Genomic DNA, 19285 nt, shown 5'->3' with positions numbered 1-19285 from the left:
AATCACACCTCGAAAGTACGGTTGTGTCCCGCGTAGGTATAGAACATAATAGCAGACGATGATAAATTTCATTATACGAGGTGTTAAGGGCTTTAACTGCATTTGTAGAACGCTTGACAGGTTCTCCTCGTTTCCTCAAATGATAGTAAAAAAAAACGATGAATGAGCAACCGTACTTAAGCTTTGGCTTAACCAGCTACTAGCTCACTTCTGCAACTAGTTGTACTGCCACACGCTATCCCATTGTTCGCTGCTCAGTCATACGCAAGCGATTAGTACATATGTTCCCGATTGACCCTCTTAGATATACACAATCGAGATAAACTGGACACTTACTGCGATTAAGCTCTTCTCTTGTCTCGTGGAGCGATATCGCTGAGGTTTGAAACAAATATACATTCTCAGTTATCCAGTGACATTATCGCACCGCCTCTAAGCTAAGAAGAACGCTTTTTGAGAAACGCTGAGCTCTTGCTCACCTCTGTGCAGAGAATGGAGCCTCGCAAAAGGAGCGCCGCAGACGCCTTCGTAGTCATCCATGTCAACGTCGAAAACAGCTATGCAGGCTGACGCCGTCTTCTGGATCGCCGTGTTTACCTGTATATGAATGTGAAGTTTCGAATATGCGAGAGAGAAAAATGCTCCTCGCCGGTTCAAACTTATGGAGTGAATTATACACATTGTCTGTCTCACGAAAACCTTGCGACAGTTTAAAAGGACTCCTTGGGCAATCTGCTGGAGACGGATAAAAATTACCTCTTGGTGCGAAAATAGACATACGCAAAAATGACATCCACCCACCCGCCTGTTCTTCTTTACGTAACACACACAACACACAACGCTCAGATTAATTGTGGTTCACCCGAGCGCGTGGCCGTTTTATCAACGCAACGCTTCTACAATGCCTTTTTCCAGGCACGCCTATAGGACAATGTCCCGATGCATTCACTTCACATGCTCCACCAGCGAGGACTCCTTGTTAATCGGTGGCTGACCTTTTTAGCACCGATGGTGGCTTCTTCGTAAGCAGCTAGCTCGTCGTTTTTCCTGCTGATAGAGGCACCACCGTGCGGGCTGAATGGCAGAACCCTCTCCCACCGCTTGTCGTCGCACACCTGGATCACAGAATATTAGATTTGTTCTCTTTCTCTCTCTCTCTCTCTCTCTCTCTCTCTCTCTCTCACACACACACACACACACACACACACACACTCTCACGCACACGCATGCATGCACGCTCACACACACACGCACATTAAAAACAATGTCGGCAAGTAACGTGCTATGTTACACTTCGTTAGGGCTGCCGACAAGTTACAAAATGCACTTACTTCGCGAAGACGCAGTGGAACATGGGAGAAAAGGCAAGATGGCCGATTAAGAAATGCAAGCAGCAAATCGGGCGAATGCACAGCGTGAGACGTCTACGGAGCGATGCCACTAGGACGAAGACAAATTATGATAATTGTCAAGGGAAGAATGGTTACCAGGTCTATGCACAGAGAATCACCATTAAAACTTTTAGCGGGCTTCGGGCTCAGTCGGCTGCAAGCATCGCCCTGTGTTGGCGGTACAGGTAGGATTTGGGCACACATGCTGCAAAAATTACAAAACTATTCGGTACTTCGTGTCTTAAAGCCTTTCTTACTGCTACTTCAGCGGTGTGAGATGCCTTCGATTGCCTTTCAGGACAACAGCTGTGCCGGTGACCTTCAGTGACCCACCGGGCGACACAGATGACAATTATTATCGCACTACTTCCGAGACCAAAGCGCTTGCTGCCGGACAAGGCAAACATGTGGGCCAGTGATGCGGTTTCGAACACTGGGCTGATTGCATAATACAATGAGCCTAGACTTCTGTACATTTCTGTGCCCAGAAAGTACGTCAGAGTCAACTACAATAGCCTGCCACTTCCCTTCCACACGCATGCAAACACATAGTCCGGCCACGGTTGTTCTGGTTCGGGAACTCTTGCGGCAAACAGTTCAATCTCTCACGACTTGCGCACCGTTATTAACCGTTGTTAACTATTCACACGTCGGGATGTTGATGAAGAACAGCTTTGTTCTGCGGTGGTTGTGTGGACGGTGCTGGTGGAGCAACTCGCAGCAGCATCAGCACCAGCGACACAGTGTCGACTCGAGCATTGCACCGACAATGTACCCTCTTTTGTTATACCGAATGGTAGTAAGAAAGGACCCATCTGCATTGAACCGAAAAGCAACTTCTGAGTGCCGCATGCCTCGGTATCTGCGACCGTGCATGTCCTCATTGTGTCTTCACGTTTCTCGCAAAACAAGCTTTGTAATTCTTAAACATCAAAATGGATACAACGCACAAGTTTCAGACCTCTAGCAACCTCAGGGACCACCGTTGAATCCTCGTTGTATACAAGGTGATGTATTGCATTGCGGGACGTTTTCAGCCTTCAGGGGGCACAAACTGAACCCGAATGTTAACAATGAATAGGTTTATAAGGAAGACGATTTCGACTGCTCCAAGGTAAACTGACGAAGCTAAGTAGCCTTCCTCGAGCATGCTTATTCGTGTGCTTCACATGCTCATGCTTATGCTTCTCGCTCTCAGAGCCTCATCCCCCGAAGCTGAATGTCACATGCAGTGAAGCCAAGTTTGCCACGTGGCGAGCGGTAAAGAAGCTATTAGCAGCACGAACGCATGCGTAATCGGTAATCGGCCCGATCGAGACGCCTTTTCTGAACGCACCGTGTGGTAGCCTCTTTGGCGGACGCCTCGGCACTCCGACGGTATCGTCGATGCTCCCGTGAAGACAAGCACTCCTAGGCTCAGAGAGAAGCAGACGCTGGCATGCACTTTGAAATCTTCTTTCAGCGTGTTTATCCAGCCGAGGGCGCTCGTCTAAAAACATAAAAGATGGTTAATTACATATGCAACTGATTTCGCATTAAGCTCGCGCTTTTCCAGTGCAATATTTACGTTCACAGAACGAAAGAACCCCAAATGTGCTGAAAGCGACTGAACTTTAGAACGTTTAAATAGGCGACGTTTTCCCAGAGCCCGCGGTCCGTAAATTTTTTGGGTGTCGAGTGTACATCTGCACTTCTTTTGTGCTTTTTCTTGTGTGCGCGCATTGTTCATTATCCCTTTTCCACTTTCTGTTCTTACCTCCGTGTAGGATAGCGAGCCGGACGGTTTGATCGATTGATCTAACCTTCCTGTTTTTGTTTTCTCCCTTCGCCCGGTCAACGTAAACAAGCCGGAAAATGGTTTTCAAATATGCGCCCACGCCCCCTCAATTCTGTTTACTACGTTGCTCCGTCAACACTTTAACTTAACGCATTTTAAAGTAATATCCCAGTACACAGAATTACTTAATCTAAGGTCGCTTTCAAAATCCTTCACAACACTTAGCTTTCAGAACGTAACTTATTCATGTTGCAATTTCTACATAATTTATAATATGCACACGTTACTACATTTATTTATAAATGTAATAATGCATGTATTATTATTATTATTATTATTATTATTATTATTATTATTTTATTGTTATTTTATTGTTATTTATAATAAGTGCATTTATTCATTTATTTACACTTATTACATTTATTTAGAATGCACACACAAAAAAAAGAAAAAGAAAAAGACCTCATCATAGCCCCACTTGTGAGATGCCTTTTGTTTGATAAACATCGCTGACACCAAAGAATGATACCGGAAGCTAACTTTTTCCACATCGTGGCATGACTATTCTTGCCGTTTCACATTCAAAGAGGCTTACGATAGGCACTGTCACAGGTTCTTCTCGGCTCGCGGAATAAACGGTAGGGAAGCCAGTCTTGCATTTCGACTCCTCCGTGAAGTAGTGCGTTTGAAGAACGAGCAGATTTACGTGCCTGCGTACATGAAAGCCCATAAAAGAATCGCGTAGTACTGCATCTATAGTCAGAATGTTTCCTTCAATTCTAAGTAAGGTATGTATTTCTTCGCATAGCTCGTTTTTATTAACACGATGGCGATGCAGGAAAGGAACCTCACAACTCTTAAGACACCTTAGTGAATAACAGGACGAGATTCTTATTGTGGCAAGAAATAAAGCTGCACGGTATCATTTCCGCGGGTCACCCTCGTATATGATGAGAGCAGTGAACACGGACCTTGACTTGAACTAGAATCCGACCTCGTTTAGGCTAACCTTGTAGTATACGCATCATGAAGCACTTAAAATCTGTGCTATATATGTCACATACAACACCAAATTTAACGCTTTGGAAGTCGTGCAAGTCGCTTATAAACACAAAATGAAGGTGTATATGATTAGCTTTATTTCTTTTTTTCGAAATTTTCGCAGTGCTTATTAGGTATACGCCAAAACCCAGTTTCAATAACCTGGAGCGAAATGTACGTTTCTTTTTCTTCCTTTTTTTTTCGCTGGACGCAGCAAATGAGTAAACCACAAGTTCAGACAAACACTTACACGAGTGCCGTACGTTTCGCTGTGACAGGTATTTACTTACTGCGCTATCGAGTAAAGCCTCGTCGAGATCATGGCACTCGGCGACAGCCAGTCCCTCAGTGAAATAGAGAGGGCGATTTCCAGCTTGGATGAACTCAGCATGCTTTGTAGCTCCTGCACGATGAATTATCACTGATCGTGTCTGATCGCATACACAACGCTCGGGCATGTATTTAATGGCATCTGGGGAATATACGTTAAAAATAACTTCGGCTTGTGGACTATGAAACTAAAACCGCACCTCTTTTTATGGAAAGACAGCTTTACGGATGTAGCCACGTCACATTAATTCAAAATTAGGCGCTCCGTTTATAGAGCACAAAACCGAAGTAGCCCCTTCCCCAATCCTTATCCTATCGAGGTGTACTGCGATACTGTTTTCACCAAACTACGTGTTTTCCAGAAGATGGCAGAAATGCCCGAAATCTCGGGGTGCCTAAATCCGAGATAACGTGGTAATGGGCAGGGGTATGCGAATATTCGAAAATTTCGAATATTATACTTCTTTTATATACTTATTATACTTTTTTAAAACAACTTTTGTAGTTTCACCATTTGCTGTCTAATCCAAAGCTTTGTTATTGCTTAATACATTCATCTGCTTTTCTGTTCATTTATGCCTTGTCTCCTAAAACCTTTATTATAGGAAATTTCACATGTTGCCATTGTTGTTTTATTAATTCTAGTCATCATGCACAGGAGGTCCCATTTCAGTTTCTAACTACGGGACCTCCTTCTGTATATACTTATCATGTAATTATCCGCATTTTTGCTTTGAATAAACTCATTCTGATTCTGATCGAACATTATATTTTTAATATTCGTATCTTGATTCGAAAACTAGGTATTCGAAATTTTTCTCATATTAGATTGGAAACAAATATTCGATACAAATCTAATGTATTTCTTGCTGTGCAGGAGCAAACATGGTTCTTAGCGTTTATTTTTATCTAATCTGAGAAAGTGTGTCTGATTTTGTGCTGAATCTTGCAATAATTTCGTGCTGCTGACGAAATTTTGCCTGTAAAATACGCTTAGCCATTGGATGTATGAACTCCGCGGGGAAGCCAGTCTCTCAGTAGCAAGGGGCACGGGTTTGTGACCAGCAAAAGTGCACTCTTTTGCAGGTTCCGCCCCCAATCCTGAGCTTATCGCTTGACAGCAAATGCAGTGAGTGACGAGTGGCACGGTCAAATGGCGCTGAGTTTACGGGAAATTGATGCGGTATAATGAGGCACAGGTTGCCAAAAACAGACAACTAGCAGAAATTACTCAATTTTCCAAAGCTTACATTAGCCAAATACACAATCTTTTAGTATAATGGCTTACTAGTTCGATTTTTTACTAATGACAATGTAATTAGTGTTCCAACATGTTAAAATAAACCAACTTGCTAATAAATTCATTTGCGTATCATTATTCTATATTCGATTCGATATTCAAATGCTTAGTATTCGTATTGGATTCGTATTCGAAAGTTTTGATATTCACACACCCCAAGTAATAGGTCAACGATGTCAGCGTTCCTTCGCTTCCGTTAAAAATCTTCAACGGCAGCTTTCCCCTCAGCGTAGCGATCAACCCCAACTTTGAGAAATTTGGGGACGCCTAAGCTTCGCCTTTAAGAGTGGACCGCGATAGCGTTCACAGACTCAATCCTTACTGCTTTTCATGCTTCCCGTCAACTGCAGCTTATGTAACCGCAACGTTTACCGGGAAACGCTGGCCGCGAACGCTGTGCACGATGGCGCGCTTTCTGGTAGAAACGCGGCGTCTTGCGTGGGTCGATCTCCTGTTGTTCTTTCGCACTTTTAATATTTCATTCTGCGAAGAGCTAACATAAAGGACATGCGCTGTCGGCGTTTTTTTTTTTCATAACATTTGTTTAAGGGCTTCCGTTCTCAAAATTCCGAGGAATAACTTTGTAAAGAATGAAAGACAAGGTACGAGCCCCTTTGGTGGTAGAAGAGTGGATGGTTATGCGTGGTTCGGAATTTGGTTCGAAATTCTTTTTGCCAAAACGACGTCCAACGTTGCCTTAACGCTGTGGCGTTAAAATGTCACCGTCTCTACCTCCAGTGGCCCGGCCAGTTCTTCGAGCTTGTCTGTGGTGGTGCGGAGGTTGACGAACGCGAGGCCGCAGAATCCCCTGGCGACCAGCCAGCGGGTGGCAGCCTCGCCGACGCGGCGAACCAGCGAAGCCGACTGGGCGAGCTCTGGCAGCGAGGGGCTCCCCACGGCCGCCAGTACGCGCGCACCCGTGCTGCTCGATGCATTCTCGAACGCCGACAGAGTTGCCTCTGCGCACGGGGGCGCGCCGCGGATCGTGTTCGATTACTCGTTAAACGTGGAACGCGTCGTTAGGCGAGCTCCTACATCATTATTGTATCATATACACAGGTAAATAGAATAAATCCTGCCAGGCCAGGGGCGCTATAACGTAAAACTATCCCAAATGTTATTAGTCCATTGCTACAGCAAGCCCTCCATGATTCGTCAAAAATATTTCCGGCCATGCGCACTTGGAGCTGCCGGGGAGAATGGATTTCCCTGCGTATAACAATTTTTTTTTGTGCGGCAGCATAACTTTGTCGAGCCCTTTCGACACGTATAAGACATCGCTCTGCCAACTCTTCTACGCTGAGGATTCGTTTTAGGCGGCATTTTTATACTCCCGTTGCATCTCACCGCGATTTTCGACAAGGCACCGCAAGATAATAAAGGGAAGCGGGCCAATATCAGGTGCCGGCACCACCCTCTTTATCTGGTTATCTATACTGCGCTAGCTCGGCCCCACCGAAACCCTCTCCCCTTCTCCGTGTTCATCGCCTCTTGACAGTCAATTAGATAGGAAGAACATGTCGAGGTAGGCAACGCCATTTGCTTTGAAAGCACCTCTAAACGAGTAGAGCGATTGATAGCATGGTTCAAACAACGCTGAGAGTCACCGCCCGATGCTTTCGTCGGTGGCTACGTATGTTAGGAGATTGGAATAAAAACAGATTGGAATAGTTTTACGTTATAGCGCCTCAGTATATTAAGCACTTTGTCGGCGCAAGAATTTTTCAGCCCAGAACTGTTCTTTTTTTTTGCTTTTATATTTCTTGCGTCATGAGTTTTCTATTAAGCAAAGGGGGGGAGGAGGGAAGACAACGTTATATGCAATATGTGCAAACAGAGCATATGTGTATTGATGTGCGCCTTTCCTGGTGAACTTCGATGGTTCGCATTACTGAATAATACTTATTTTAATTATACCTCGCCATATATACGGCCACAGAACCTATAAACCCCAGAGAACGGCTGTCCGAGGAAACAGTGTTCCATTTAGCGCGTGGCAACATCGGAGAAAAAGAAAGTAAAAGAAAAACGCGGATCGCGGTTCGCAAGACTTTTTTGGTATATAGAACGATGCTACGATCAATGAAATAGCCCACTGGCTTGGAGGTTCAGAGGTCTGAAAATAGTAGCTTAATTAGGTGCCCCTAGCAACGCGCTTTCGGTTTAAATTGGTTAATACACTTCACACCGGATTATTGTTATATTCCATCTGTGGAAAAATGATAGACTTGAATGGCGCCATTACGCTGCTTTGTCACTGTGACAACGCCTCTCCTCTTATATCAGATCTCTGCAACTGTTTAGTCCTTCTCCCTTCCAGAGCAGATCGCGAATAGCGCTTTTAGAACACTTCTGTCGGCCCCGATGAAAAGCCCCATCGGAGTCCGCCCTGTATATACTTGTGCTCTGTTCGTTGCAGTAGTCGTCGTCGTCGTCGTCGTCGTCATCATCATCCTCATCCTCATCATAAATCAACATTAAATTAAGTCAACTGCAGGCGAAGCAAACAGTCGATTTCCTTTAACTATGAACTGTGGTAACCATGCGCGCCCTCATCAGAGTTTTTGAAGTCCGTACACACTGTTGTTCCGATATGTTATAGATGTTATTCCCCATATTTGACGGCACATCATATGTCTTTAGTAGAAAAAAGCGCTAAAGACACGGACTTGAATAAAGGAGACAGGACGAGCGCTGTTTCCTGTCTTCTTAATTCGCTATTCCCATTAACGTTCCTCGAAACATGAAAACTAGGTTTCGTTCTCTGATGCAAGCCGGCCTCTTTTAAATCAACGTTGCGTCCAAAATTTTTCTTTCCGTTGATCGGCCCATAGGCATTCGTCACAATCGATGCTGAGTAGATTTGCCGCCATGAATTCAGTGGGCATTGCTGATGGCATTTGCGTAGACATAGTACTTCTTGAAGTACGTTCCTACTGTCAACTTGCCTCTTACAAACCTGAAGAACTAGTTTCTTGATCAAATGGCACTGACACATACACATCAGTACCTCCATCTATGGGAATAAATAGTCCATTCAGTCTGTTCAAAAGAAAGGGCCGTTTATTTGATTTCACATATGGATGCAGACATAACATCACGTGGTGGTTCCTCCCCATAGCATTTTCCACTTGTTTGCGGCGTCATGTAGTAGTACTACACATTATATTTTAACCCTCGGTGACGATGCATGCAATTGATACGTTGCGCACAAAGTACCGTTATTTTCGAAAACCAGTGGCAACAAAATTATTAAACCCGTGAAATGCAGTGCCGCCTGCATCTAGCTTTTAATGTGGTAGCAATGGAGTTTTACAGTGAAAAAAAAGTATATGTATGAAGTTGTAGAATCCTGTCACGTGGTAATGATATATATATATATATATATATATATATATATATATATCGACAAGCGCTATATATATCGAGAACTGACGACCACAGTCGGGTATAGGAGCGATAAAATCTCTCTCTCTCTCTCCTCTCTCTCTCTCACCGTTCACAGGGCTAAAAGAGTCCGCCCGCGGATTGAAGTAGACGTCGGTGTAGACCAGGTAAGTGCACAAGTTGCTGGGGATCTGGGCCGCATACGATGTCCTCAGAGATGCCACGCACAGGAATGTCCTCGCGTTCGCTAAGGTGGGAAGAGAGAGACAGAGAAAACGAAACGTTTAACTGTGCTTGCCGTAAACATATGCAACGTGATAGGCGTGGATAAACCTATTTCTTTTGTTTTGCAGTCACTAGTTACAGGACCAACAAAAGTGTTTCAGCAATATGTTTTGAAAATGTGTTTTGAGACATTTCGCTCAAGAAAGCTCTGATGCCTCTCATCGTAGCGATTAACCTGTCGGCCTACCAGAACTTCATATTTATGCCTTGGCATGCGCACTGCCATCTTGAAGATGCAGGACTTTCAATACAAACACTTTTCAAAATGTTGCACGGGGTAATGTAATGCTTGCACGCATATATGCAACGCCAAGCACGTCTATATTACTATCTTACTACTTCTAATTTGTCTTTAACTAGGAACACCCGTGAGCAAAAGTATACGGACCAAAAGGTCACCAAAAAAAAATACAGAATTTTTTCGTAATTAACAGGCATAAACGCAAACTGACGAGTGCACTAGAGGATCCGCAATGCCAAGTTTGGACTGCAGTCTTTAATTTCAAGTTATGCTCACAGGCAAAGGAGAAAATCTGTTTTATCATGCAATCCCTGGTCCGTATTGGCGGCGAGGAGTTACGGAGTCGCCATCTATCGGAAGCGCCTCACTGGCGTAGTATAAGGGATCACGCGGCGCGCTCCTCATAGGTTTTGCTGTCAGCGCTCACTGAAAACACCACGCGCGAGCTCTCCCGGACATTTCTGTAAGTACTTTCGAAACGAGAGAAGTTGCTTACTGTCTAAATAATAATCTTGGGCAAACTGAAAGCACACAATCGTTTACAGACGCTATCTCTTTACCGAATACGTACAGTGAACGCAACTGCGCGCGGTCGCCGCGATGGAGTCTCCCGAACTGGCGTCTTGCGTGAAAGGTAGGTAAACGCTGAGATCAAACTATGCGAAATATATTCTGATAGTGTTTGTATAACTAAATGGAGCGTAATAGAAAGAAGCCTCAATGGAGCGATCGCGCAGATTCGCAGCGACCTACTGCGCGTCTGCATGCTTGTCCGCGCACTGTTTCGCTTTCTCCGCGCGCGCGTTCTCGCACCGTGCCATGAGCTTTAGGCCGCAGAATATGAGCATTTGACAGTATACAAGCAACCATTGTTGCGTGGGCGCTATCAGAGCTGTTCAAAAATAATTTCATTGTAGAGACTTCGACGCCTACGGGGACTGTGATGTGCCGTCGCGACGATTCAATCTTTTCTTTTTCTTCTAAATTCTTTGACCTTTCAATACTATTTCTCGAGTTGCGTCGCACTGTATGTTTATCGGTGTTCTCAGCGTGCAATTTCCCGCTGCTCCTTTTTTGTAATCCAGTGCATTAATTCATAACACAAACATGACCATATGCCATGCTTTCTTTAAGTGTGCTTCTTACCGCTGCCTTTCCACTCCACTGAACTTGTCAGTATCTATAGCATCGACAAGTTGATCGACCAAACCGTCATAATATTAGTCGTGCAGCAGACTCGGGCGAGCGTCTCAGTGCGCGTTTTCAGAACATCGCAGACGGAGCGCCGTAGCAGAAATCTTCCTCGCGTCTGTGCTTGCTGCATACCCGAGTTGTAGCCGATGACTCTTTGCCGGTTTTATGTTTCGCGAGCCAAGCTCCACGCAGCTTCTTGTCCTGCGGCTACGTGTGAATAAGGCTGACACCGTCCTCCGTTACGTGCGTCCGGCCCTGCGGCACCGAGCAGTAGCCTACCATGTCGCGCCTTCAAAGGCAGCCACTACCTATTGTAGTGCTTTCAAACGTTGTAAAGGAGACACTCGAAGCCACTAAATGAGGACCGCAGCGTACGAGGGAATTCAAACTCGTTTTCAGCTCGCTTCGGCGCTCCCGAAGCAGCCGACGCGGCCGCTATGTCCACGTGATCCCTCCTAGCACGTCACGCCGACGGTGGCGCCAGCTTTTCCAGTGGTGGAGCTCGAGGCCAATACTGTTGCTCACGGGTGTACCTTGGCTGTGTACTCGTGCCGATTTCCCATGAACTTTGCAAGAAATGCGGTCATTTGTGACAATTTTTTCGACTGTTATGCACGGTGTGAAATGGGCACGACGTCGGAGCGTCTATTTGCACCGTCTTCTTAAGAACAGGATTTTATAAATTTTTACGAAAAACTAATTTAATGCGGCATATCTGCCAACGTATTATATCCATATTCACGCACGGCGCAAGACAGACACAGCGTAACCGTGTTGTAAAAAATACATCCCATATGTTCCACATGATTGTCCCAACAGTGAAACAAGCAAGCCCATATACACGGCCGACTCTTTCTATGTTTGCAAATCAACCGTATGCGCAATTCAGTGTCCTGTACAAACATGTCATGTGCAGTCTATGAAATACGTTCCTTTAATATGAATCAATTAAGACAATTATTTTATATGCTGAACAGTTTGGGAACATTTGCTTAGTTTCGCAAAGATCCAGCGCCCTTCGTTAACCTGGACGTCTATAGTACGAACAAACTTTCCGCGGTCCTTTCGTGCTTGTCATGAAGGAAGACCGCTGTAACAATGGCTATCACATGATAAAAAAAAAATACTGTGCATTGAGCTTTGTTTTTCATTCAAATCTTTCGATCTATTAAGAAAACATAGCTTACAGTCCAATTGTGCTTGGCTTGTGAAGCCACGCTGCGCCGCCGCCGATGTCGCCGAGTCTGAAAGAAGCAACAACACAAATAATAATAATAATAATAATAATAATAATAATAATAATAATAATAATAATAATAATAATAACCCTGACTAAGTGGTGAGAAATATGACGTCGAAGTTGAAAACATAATTTGGACCGTTGCATTGTTGCACAGGCAAGGCAGAAAGTTTCTGAGAATGAGAACAATGCACGCAAATCTCCATCGTGCATTAATGAAGCTCAGTGAATGCTTAGATCGATGGGTGGCGCTGCTTTTCTTTCCAAAGTCAACGCCGCGAGCCTAGTGAAGGAATGTACCAGTGTAGGATAGTTATTCCTTCCCTCAGGTGGCCTCAAGCGCTTGTGGGCAGCAGTAGCTCATCTGAATGCACGGTGGCCCTCATATTACCCTCGCCCACTAAGCGGGGTGCCGGTCTTGGATTCCGTGTTTCAACAGCTCGAATAGCGGGACGTTAAGTGGCACGGATACTCCATCGTTTTACTTTATCAGTGTGTTTTGTTGCACTGTGTTGAGATATCAGCTTGTCAGCAAACTATATTTAGTGCGTTGACAATTAAGTCTTTTATGATGGCCTTCAAGAATGTTAAATCAACTCTCGTAAGAGCATCGATTTCAAATGCCTTATTCACACGCATTCTCAGACCTTCCGCATGAAGGAGGACATGCATCTGTTATACTTGTTTATACGTATCTCACAGCAAGCCTCTGAGCAACAGAGTACGCGCTAAAAAAGCGGGAACACCTTCGGCCCTCTCCGCACTTGCCGCAGTGCTCCATCCACGCGCCACCGCCTGGCAGGCGAAAACGTGTTTGGAGGGGTGTGTGTATACATACATACACATACATACATACATACATACATACATACATACATACATACATACATACATACATACATACATACATACATACATACATACATACATACATACATACATACATACATACATACATACATACATACATACATACATACATACATACATACATACATACATACATACATACATACATACATACATACATACATACATACATACATACATACATACATACATACATACATACATACATACATACATACATACATACATACATATACAAAAACAATCTGAAGTTCTCTGGTGTCATCGGTAATTGGCACAAAAATATGGTTCTCGACTTTCTTTTTTTAAATCTTATTACTACATTTGGTTAATTAGTTGTGTTAGCCGCATCCAAGTAATAGCGCAATTTCTTGGGTATTTATGGATGGGAAAACGGCGCCGCGGTAGCTCAACTGGTAAAGCATCGCACGCATAATGCGAAGACGTGGGATCGTTCCCACGTCTTCGCTATATGTATAGCGACGGGTTCGGTTCCCACCTGCGGCAAGTTGTTTTTTCATCCACTTTAATTTCCATTAATTTATCATTACTTTATTTCGTTTATTAAGCACATGCAATTTCCCTATGTTGTCCTCGGTGTCAGTGTTTGTTGGCTTCTCATTATATGACTAATAAATATCGGGTCCCTCGGTTAACCCCCTTTCTTCTCGTTTGTTACATAAAGAGGGTCTCGAATCCGGCAACATTGATGCCTTCAGGTAGCATATGTGGGTTTATTGACCAGCTGCCTTCACCCGAAAAGATCACGTTCTCGTGACGCCTGCGGCAAAAAAGACGTTCCACGTCCGCCGCCAAGGTCTGTGAGTGGGGGCGCTGGCTAACACTCCCAGGGTTCCCCTAGTACACATATATACCCAAGAAAGCGGATGGGGAAACGCTGCCGCGGTAGCTCAATTGGTAGAGCATCGCACGCGACATGCGAAGGTTGTGGGTTCGGTTCCCACCTGCGGCAAGTTGTTTTTTCATCCACTTTAATTTCCATTAATTTATCATTACTTTATTTCATTTATTAAGCACATGCAATTTCCCTATGTTGTCCTCGGTGTCAGTGTTTGTTGGCTTCTCATTATATGACTAATAAATATCGGGTCACTCGGTTACCCCCTTTCTTCTCGTTTATATATATATATATATATATATATATATATATATATATATATACATGTATGTATATTCCCGATATGTGGCGTCAAAATCAGCGGACGTTATATTTTACGTTTATGCATACGGAAGACAGGACCAGAGGGAGCGTCTACCTTCCTGAAGCACTGGGGCTCAAAGCTAATACTAGCGTTAACTGCTCAGCAATCGAGATAAGCAAGATACATTTAGAGTGTTGGTGGGAGAAAAAATGCAAGGAAGAAATGGAGCCAGAGTCTTTAAAAGTATAGGTCATTTTACTATATATAGATATGGGCAAGGTGCTAGACTACAATGGATACAAAACTGATTAGCTCAAGCAGACTATAGGTGACTATGTGTGGCCGCCACGTTTCAAAAAGGATGCAATGAATAATAATAAACTATCATATCATCGTCCACAGCTGTGGTCATTCAGTGTGCTAGATTTTGCAGGACAGGACGAACGGGTAGATTCTACACAGCCATAATTAAGGAGTTCCGCCTGCTATCGACTGCAAGCCCCGCCATAGGCACAAGGGCAGGCACACGCCCACTCACCGGAAAAGTTGCTCCACTTTCCGTGCTTTAGTGCTCGGAAGCCTGATATTGATGACACCACGGCTGCGACGCCTAGCACGGCTTTCAATACGTGGCCTTTGACGTGCGAACAGTTAGAGCGCCTGCGACGGTGTTGGAAGAGGGGCAATGTTAAACAGGCAGGAGGCCTTCCACATTATGCGACGAACACCAGTTCAGCCATGTGAAGATGGCAGTTGCAAACCCTGCATTATCGTTATTTATCATTGCACGCAATACGAAGGACTTCTAGAAGAAGCGACCCACCATTTCGATGAAATACTGTGCGTATACCTACCTACGATGCAGAGGAATAAAATATGTTCTTTTGCTTACCTCCGTCCTTCATTTTCTGAAGGAGACAAGAGAACAGCGGTCACGTACTTGTGTTCTTATCATACCATCTGCAGAATGACAGATGTCATTTCTCGAAGAATGCACGTACGCAATCCTACTCTTTGAGAGATGATTGTTGACACGCAGAAAAGCTTTCGTTATTCAAGAAGACCATCTTTTCAATAATATTATGTGCGCTTGTACTTTATTTCAGTGCCTTCTTTTCAGTAACGTCAGTAATCGTATCAGGGTTATTTCATTGGAGTGGAGGGGGCGGGGGAAGGGGAATATCATGATTTTTCATTTTTGTTGGAAGTGAAGGAGGGCACTCCACCACTTAGCACTTCAAGGTGCTGGGACGTGGACTATAAAAGAAGGGGGGAGGGGGTTGCAACAGAAAATATTCGGGAATCAGCGACCCCCTACCCCCTTGAATTGAATTCTGTGGTTTTACGTGCCAGAACCACGCCTTAGTAGGGGACTCAAGACTAATTCTGACCACCTGCGGATCTTTAACGTGCTCTGAATGCACGGGACATGGGCGTTTTTGCATTTGGCCCTCATAGATATGCGGTCTCCACGGCCGGGATTTGATCCCGCGACCTCGCGCTTAGCAGTGCCAACATCATAGCCGCTAAGTCACAGTGGCGGGTCCCCGCCCCCTTTATAGCTGCTGTTGAGGTACGCTCACATTGATCTATAATATAAAGGTATTACATGCAATAACTTCGGAGGGTATAGCTTTTATTGTTTGTTTTTTTCTTTTTAACCTGTAACGATTACGTAACAGACTGATCAAAAGAACACAGCGAACAGTTCCGGATCTATTATTCGATGCTCTGGTGAGCAAGGGACTCAAGAGCCCTGAAGGACAAAGTCAAATTTAGCTTTTTTTTCCCCACACAGAGCTGGGTGTAGTATAATTAGCCCCAGATCTCTCCACCCATGCCTCTGGCCATGCCAAGTAATTCACGAATGCTTTTGATGAAGGCAATACGTGACAAAGGATTTGAAGTCACGAGCGAAAGTGAACGTGTTCGTTTGTGTAAGGTTTTCAATGCATAATCAGGCATACAGCTTCACGTTGTGATTGCCTTGTATGCGGGTTGTTGCCGCGCTTGTGTTGTAATGCGGACAGTGTTTCGAGTACTGCGTGCGCGGACGACTGCTAATCTGTATTGCCGAAACGCGCAGACGCACCTGGGCAGTCGGCGCGGGCCTCTGCGGTCGTGTCCATGACTTTGGGCGGCGAGGCACGCGTCTACGTTCGCTGCCCCGCCTGTGACTTCTTCTTCTGCCTCTTCTCGCGCTGCCGAGACGTCCCTCACGAGCGGGCAATGCCGAAAAGCGCCCCTCAACGAAAAAAATGAAAAAAGAAATGAAAGAAGACGCTGCAAAAGGGCGCTAACATGGCTGGTTGGTGCATGTTGATAAATAGACTAACAGCGCACATGACAGGACAAACTGAAAGAATGGACGAAGCACTGACTGCCAACAAGGGGTACCGGGAGGAGGGAGGGGGGTTAGGTGGAGGCGAGCTCCACGTTCCATTGCAAAGGGACACAACTCCCTCTCCAGTATAGTACATTAGGTATTGGTTCCACAATAGCAAAAGCGAAATTGTTTGGGAAAAATGAGTCCCGGCTTCTGCTTCCACACTTAAAGTACCCATCCGGAGACCCCGGAACTCGAGACTGTTCTCAAGCCAAAATTTGCCCAAGTAACTATCATAGAACACATATCCAAGAGCTAAGGCTTTCGACTGCAGGTTTTACTTATCTGTGCTGAGAGACCGTGAGACCTTCGACTGATATGGATACAGTGCACTAGAATACGTAGCCTGGAGTCAGTCGAAGGTGTCAGACATGTAAGTGCGCAAGGGAGTATTGTTTTGTAAATAAAAGTGAGCGGCCGTACTAGAGTGCACACCACACTTAATATGGCGATATCAATTATATGGACACTCCAGGCGCATTTTTTGCCGTCGTCGTCGTCGTGATGGTCCGTATGAAGCCCAAAGGCGATAACACCGTCGCCGTGCGCCGTATGCTGTATGTGCGAGTAAAAGCTTGCGGAGCCGAGCGCAAGGGAGGGAAGCGGGGACGAAGCGCGCAGTCTTCCGTCGCGCGCGAGCCACCGGGGGAGGAGGGGGGTGGGGGTGTTTGGCTCTGGCAGCAAATGCGTATTTCGCGGCCGCGCGCAGTCGCGCGGGCCGTATCTTGAAAGCGATCTGCGTTTGGGGCCGAGTTTACGCACGCCGATGGCTCATACCTTTGTGCGTGCTGTGTTCTCGCCGCTCAGTTTGTGTTGAAGTGACAGACAGCACATAAGTCACATCGCTCGCTGCTACTGCCCCGCTTCATCAAGCCTGCGTTTTGACAGCTAGTGTCTGCGGTCATCGAGTGTGATGTGTTCATCAATAGAATAAGCGCCAAAAAGTGACAGCACACAAGAAGAAAACCAGACAGGACAAGGCGCTTGACTGCCAACCAGGGGTCTGGTTTTCTTCTTGTGTGCTGTCACTTTTTGGCGCTTATTCTATTGAAAGCTATGCACCAACTAGCCCCACAACGTGTTTTACTGATGTGTTCATGTCTGCCTGTGCGCGCTGACGCCATGGTTCTTAATTTAGTTAAAAGCGAATGTTTACAAGTTTATACGGACGATAAAACTACAATCTTTACTTTGTATATCTGTCTACCAATTTACTATCGCAATGCTTCACCTTTCAGATGAAACTGCAACTTCTTGCTATTTCCTCGACGCTAAACAATCTGCATAATCTGTGTCACGAACTTTGTCTACCTCTATGAGGTTTACTATTTCATCCCCTCAAGCTTCCATAGTGTCCCTGCCTGTGGCAAGGCATACTCGCTGTCACAGTGGCAAAAACACTCGTTGTCACAACGCTGGCGTGGTGAAGAACGCACAAGGGGGGGGGGGGTGAATGCTTCTGCTGCCGTTCACCTAAACGCGTCTCCAAACGTGACCTCCAGCTTTAGGCGCCTGGGAAGACAGCGCACATGCAGCCACCAGGCATCGCGGCTCGCCCATGCTTTGCACTCACAGGATATTACTTGGAATATCAGAAGCGGGCGGTGTAAGCGCTCAGACATGCGGACGGCCATGTGCAGCCACGACCGGGTTAGCGTAAGAGACACGCTCACCTGCCCCCTTAGCTTCACGGTACCACGCGCTTACCCTGCTCCGCGCCTTAAGCGCGCTTTGTCACATGACCTGTTACTGCACGATTACTTCTGTAGCACGAGGGCTGCAAGAAGGGCATCATACGCGTTCTTTAGAAGCAGTAAATACCACAATATAGAACAGAATCACAAAATAAAAAATGCCTAGCAATATACTGTAACAAGGGTAAGTGCGTGTCGTTGGTTAAAGGGGCACTAAAGCGAAACAATAAATCAGTTTAGACTAATAAAGCATTGTTTGAGCACCCTGCAGGCAGTCATTTCAAAATAATAGATGCATTATTAGATGAAAAAATGAAGGTCGAAGTATCAGTATTTGAATTTCGCGCCGTAACCCCTATGCCGGTTTGTCAGTGTGACGTCAGTGATTCCAAAGTATGTTTTCGCATTTGGGCCGCATTGGCTCAGTAAAGGTTCCCGAAATTGGCTACGTTTAATATTTGGTTCCTTTAGAACACAATGTAGTCACCCTGCACCGCTGTCTACGTAAGTAGGCCCTAGAAGATGCCATCAAAATCCACTAGGTCACAGCGACCAGGTGCGGAAACTTCGAGGAGGCGTCGCCACCACTCTTTGCTTTTTCTGGCTTACCAAGCGTTTCATTGTAGTAAGAGTGGTGCTTTTAGTGTCGTAGAAAGGTAATTTACTGATGTAGAAGAAATTATTTTTCTCGTTAGAATCCCTTTAAGGAGCACGTCTCCCATTAGGCTACGCCGCCAGGACAAATTACGAATGTGGAGCACGCCGACAACGCACAATGGGCCGAACGCACACAACTAGTTACCAACACAAGTTACCAATATGGCATACCACAAACATGCACGCTAGCGCATTAAATTGAATTGGATTACCACAGTGAGCTCATATAGAAGACGCGACGGCACTCTTTGCACAGCGTGGTGCCGACCGCCCCTTAGCATTGACCACAACTCCTCTTTGCAGTGGCCTCGGAGATTGCGCGGATCGTC

The 19285-nt window shown here is 45.3% G+C and overlaps 1 protein-coding gene across 1 annotated transcript in view; it reads right to left on the bottom strand.

Moving 5' to 3' along the window:
• The window catches only part of LOC135915286 (uncharacterized), an 85243-nt gene extending 68835 nt beyond the window's left edge, over positions 1 to 16408 (bottom strand). Inside the window, exons 1-12 of the mRNA XM_065448310.2 lie at positions 16312 to 16408; positions 15112 to 15127; positions 14758 to 14879; positions 12134 to 12190; positions 9336 to 9473; positions 6572 to 6798; positions 4500 to 4612; positions 3764 to 3878; positions 2728 to 2880; positions 996 to 1115; positions 480 to 597; positions 337 to 375 (exon numbers count right to left, since the gene is read on the bottom strand). Coding sequence (XP_065304382.2) covers positions 337 to 375; positions 480 to 597; positions 996 to 1115; positions 2728 to 2880; positions 3764 to 3878; positions 4500 to 4612; positions 6572 to 6798; positions 9336 to 9473; positions 12134 to 12190; positions 14758 to 14879; positions 15112 to 15127; positions 16312 to 16348 — 1255 coding nt within the window. The 5' untranslated portion in view covers positions 16349 to 16408. The remainder of the gene's footprint in view (positions 1 to 336; positions 376 to 479; positions 598 to 995; positions 1116 to 2727; positions 2881 to 3763; positions 3879 to 4499; positions 4613 to 6571; positions 6799 to 9335; positions 9474 to 12133; positions 12191 to 14757; positions 14880 to 15111; positions 15128 to 16311) is intronic.
• Positions 16409 to 19285: the final 2877 nt, after the last annotated feature.

Source organism: Dermacentor albipictus, chromosome 5, assembly GCF_038994185.2.
Source record: "Dermacentor albipictus isolate Rhodes 1998 colony chromosome 5, USDA_Dalb.pri_finalv2, whole genome shotgun sequence".
NCBI classification, from domain to species: Eukaryota; Metazoa; Arthropoda; class Arachnida; order Ixodida; family Ixodidae; genus Dermacentor; species Dermacentor albipictus.
Note: the sequence above shows the minus strand (reverse complement) of the source record. Positions and strands in the feature narration are given on the sequence as shown.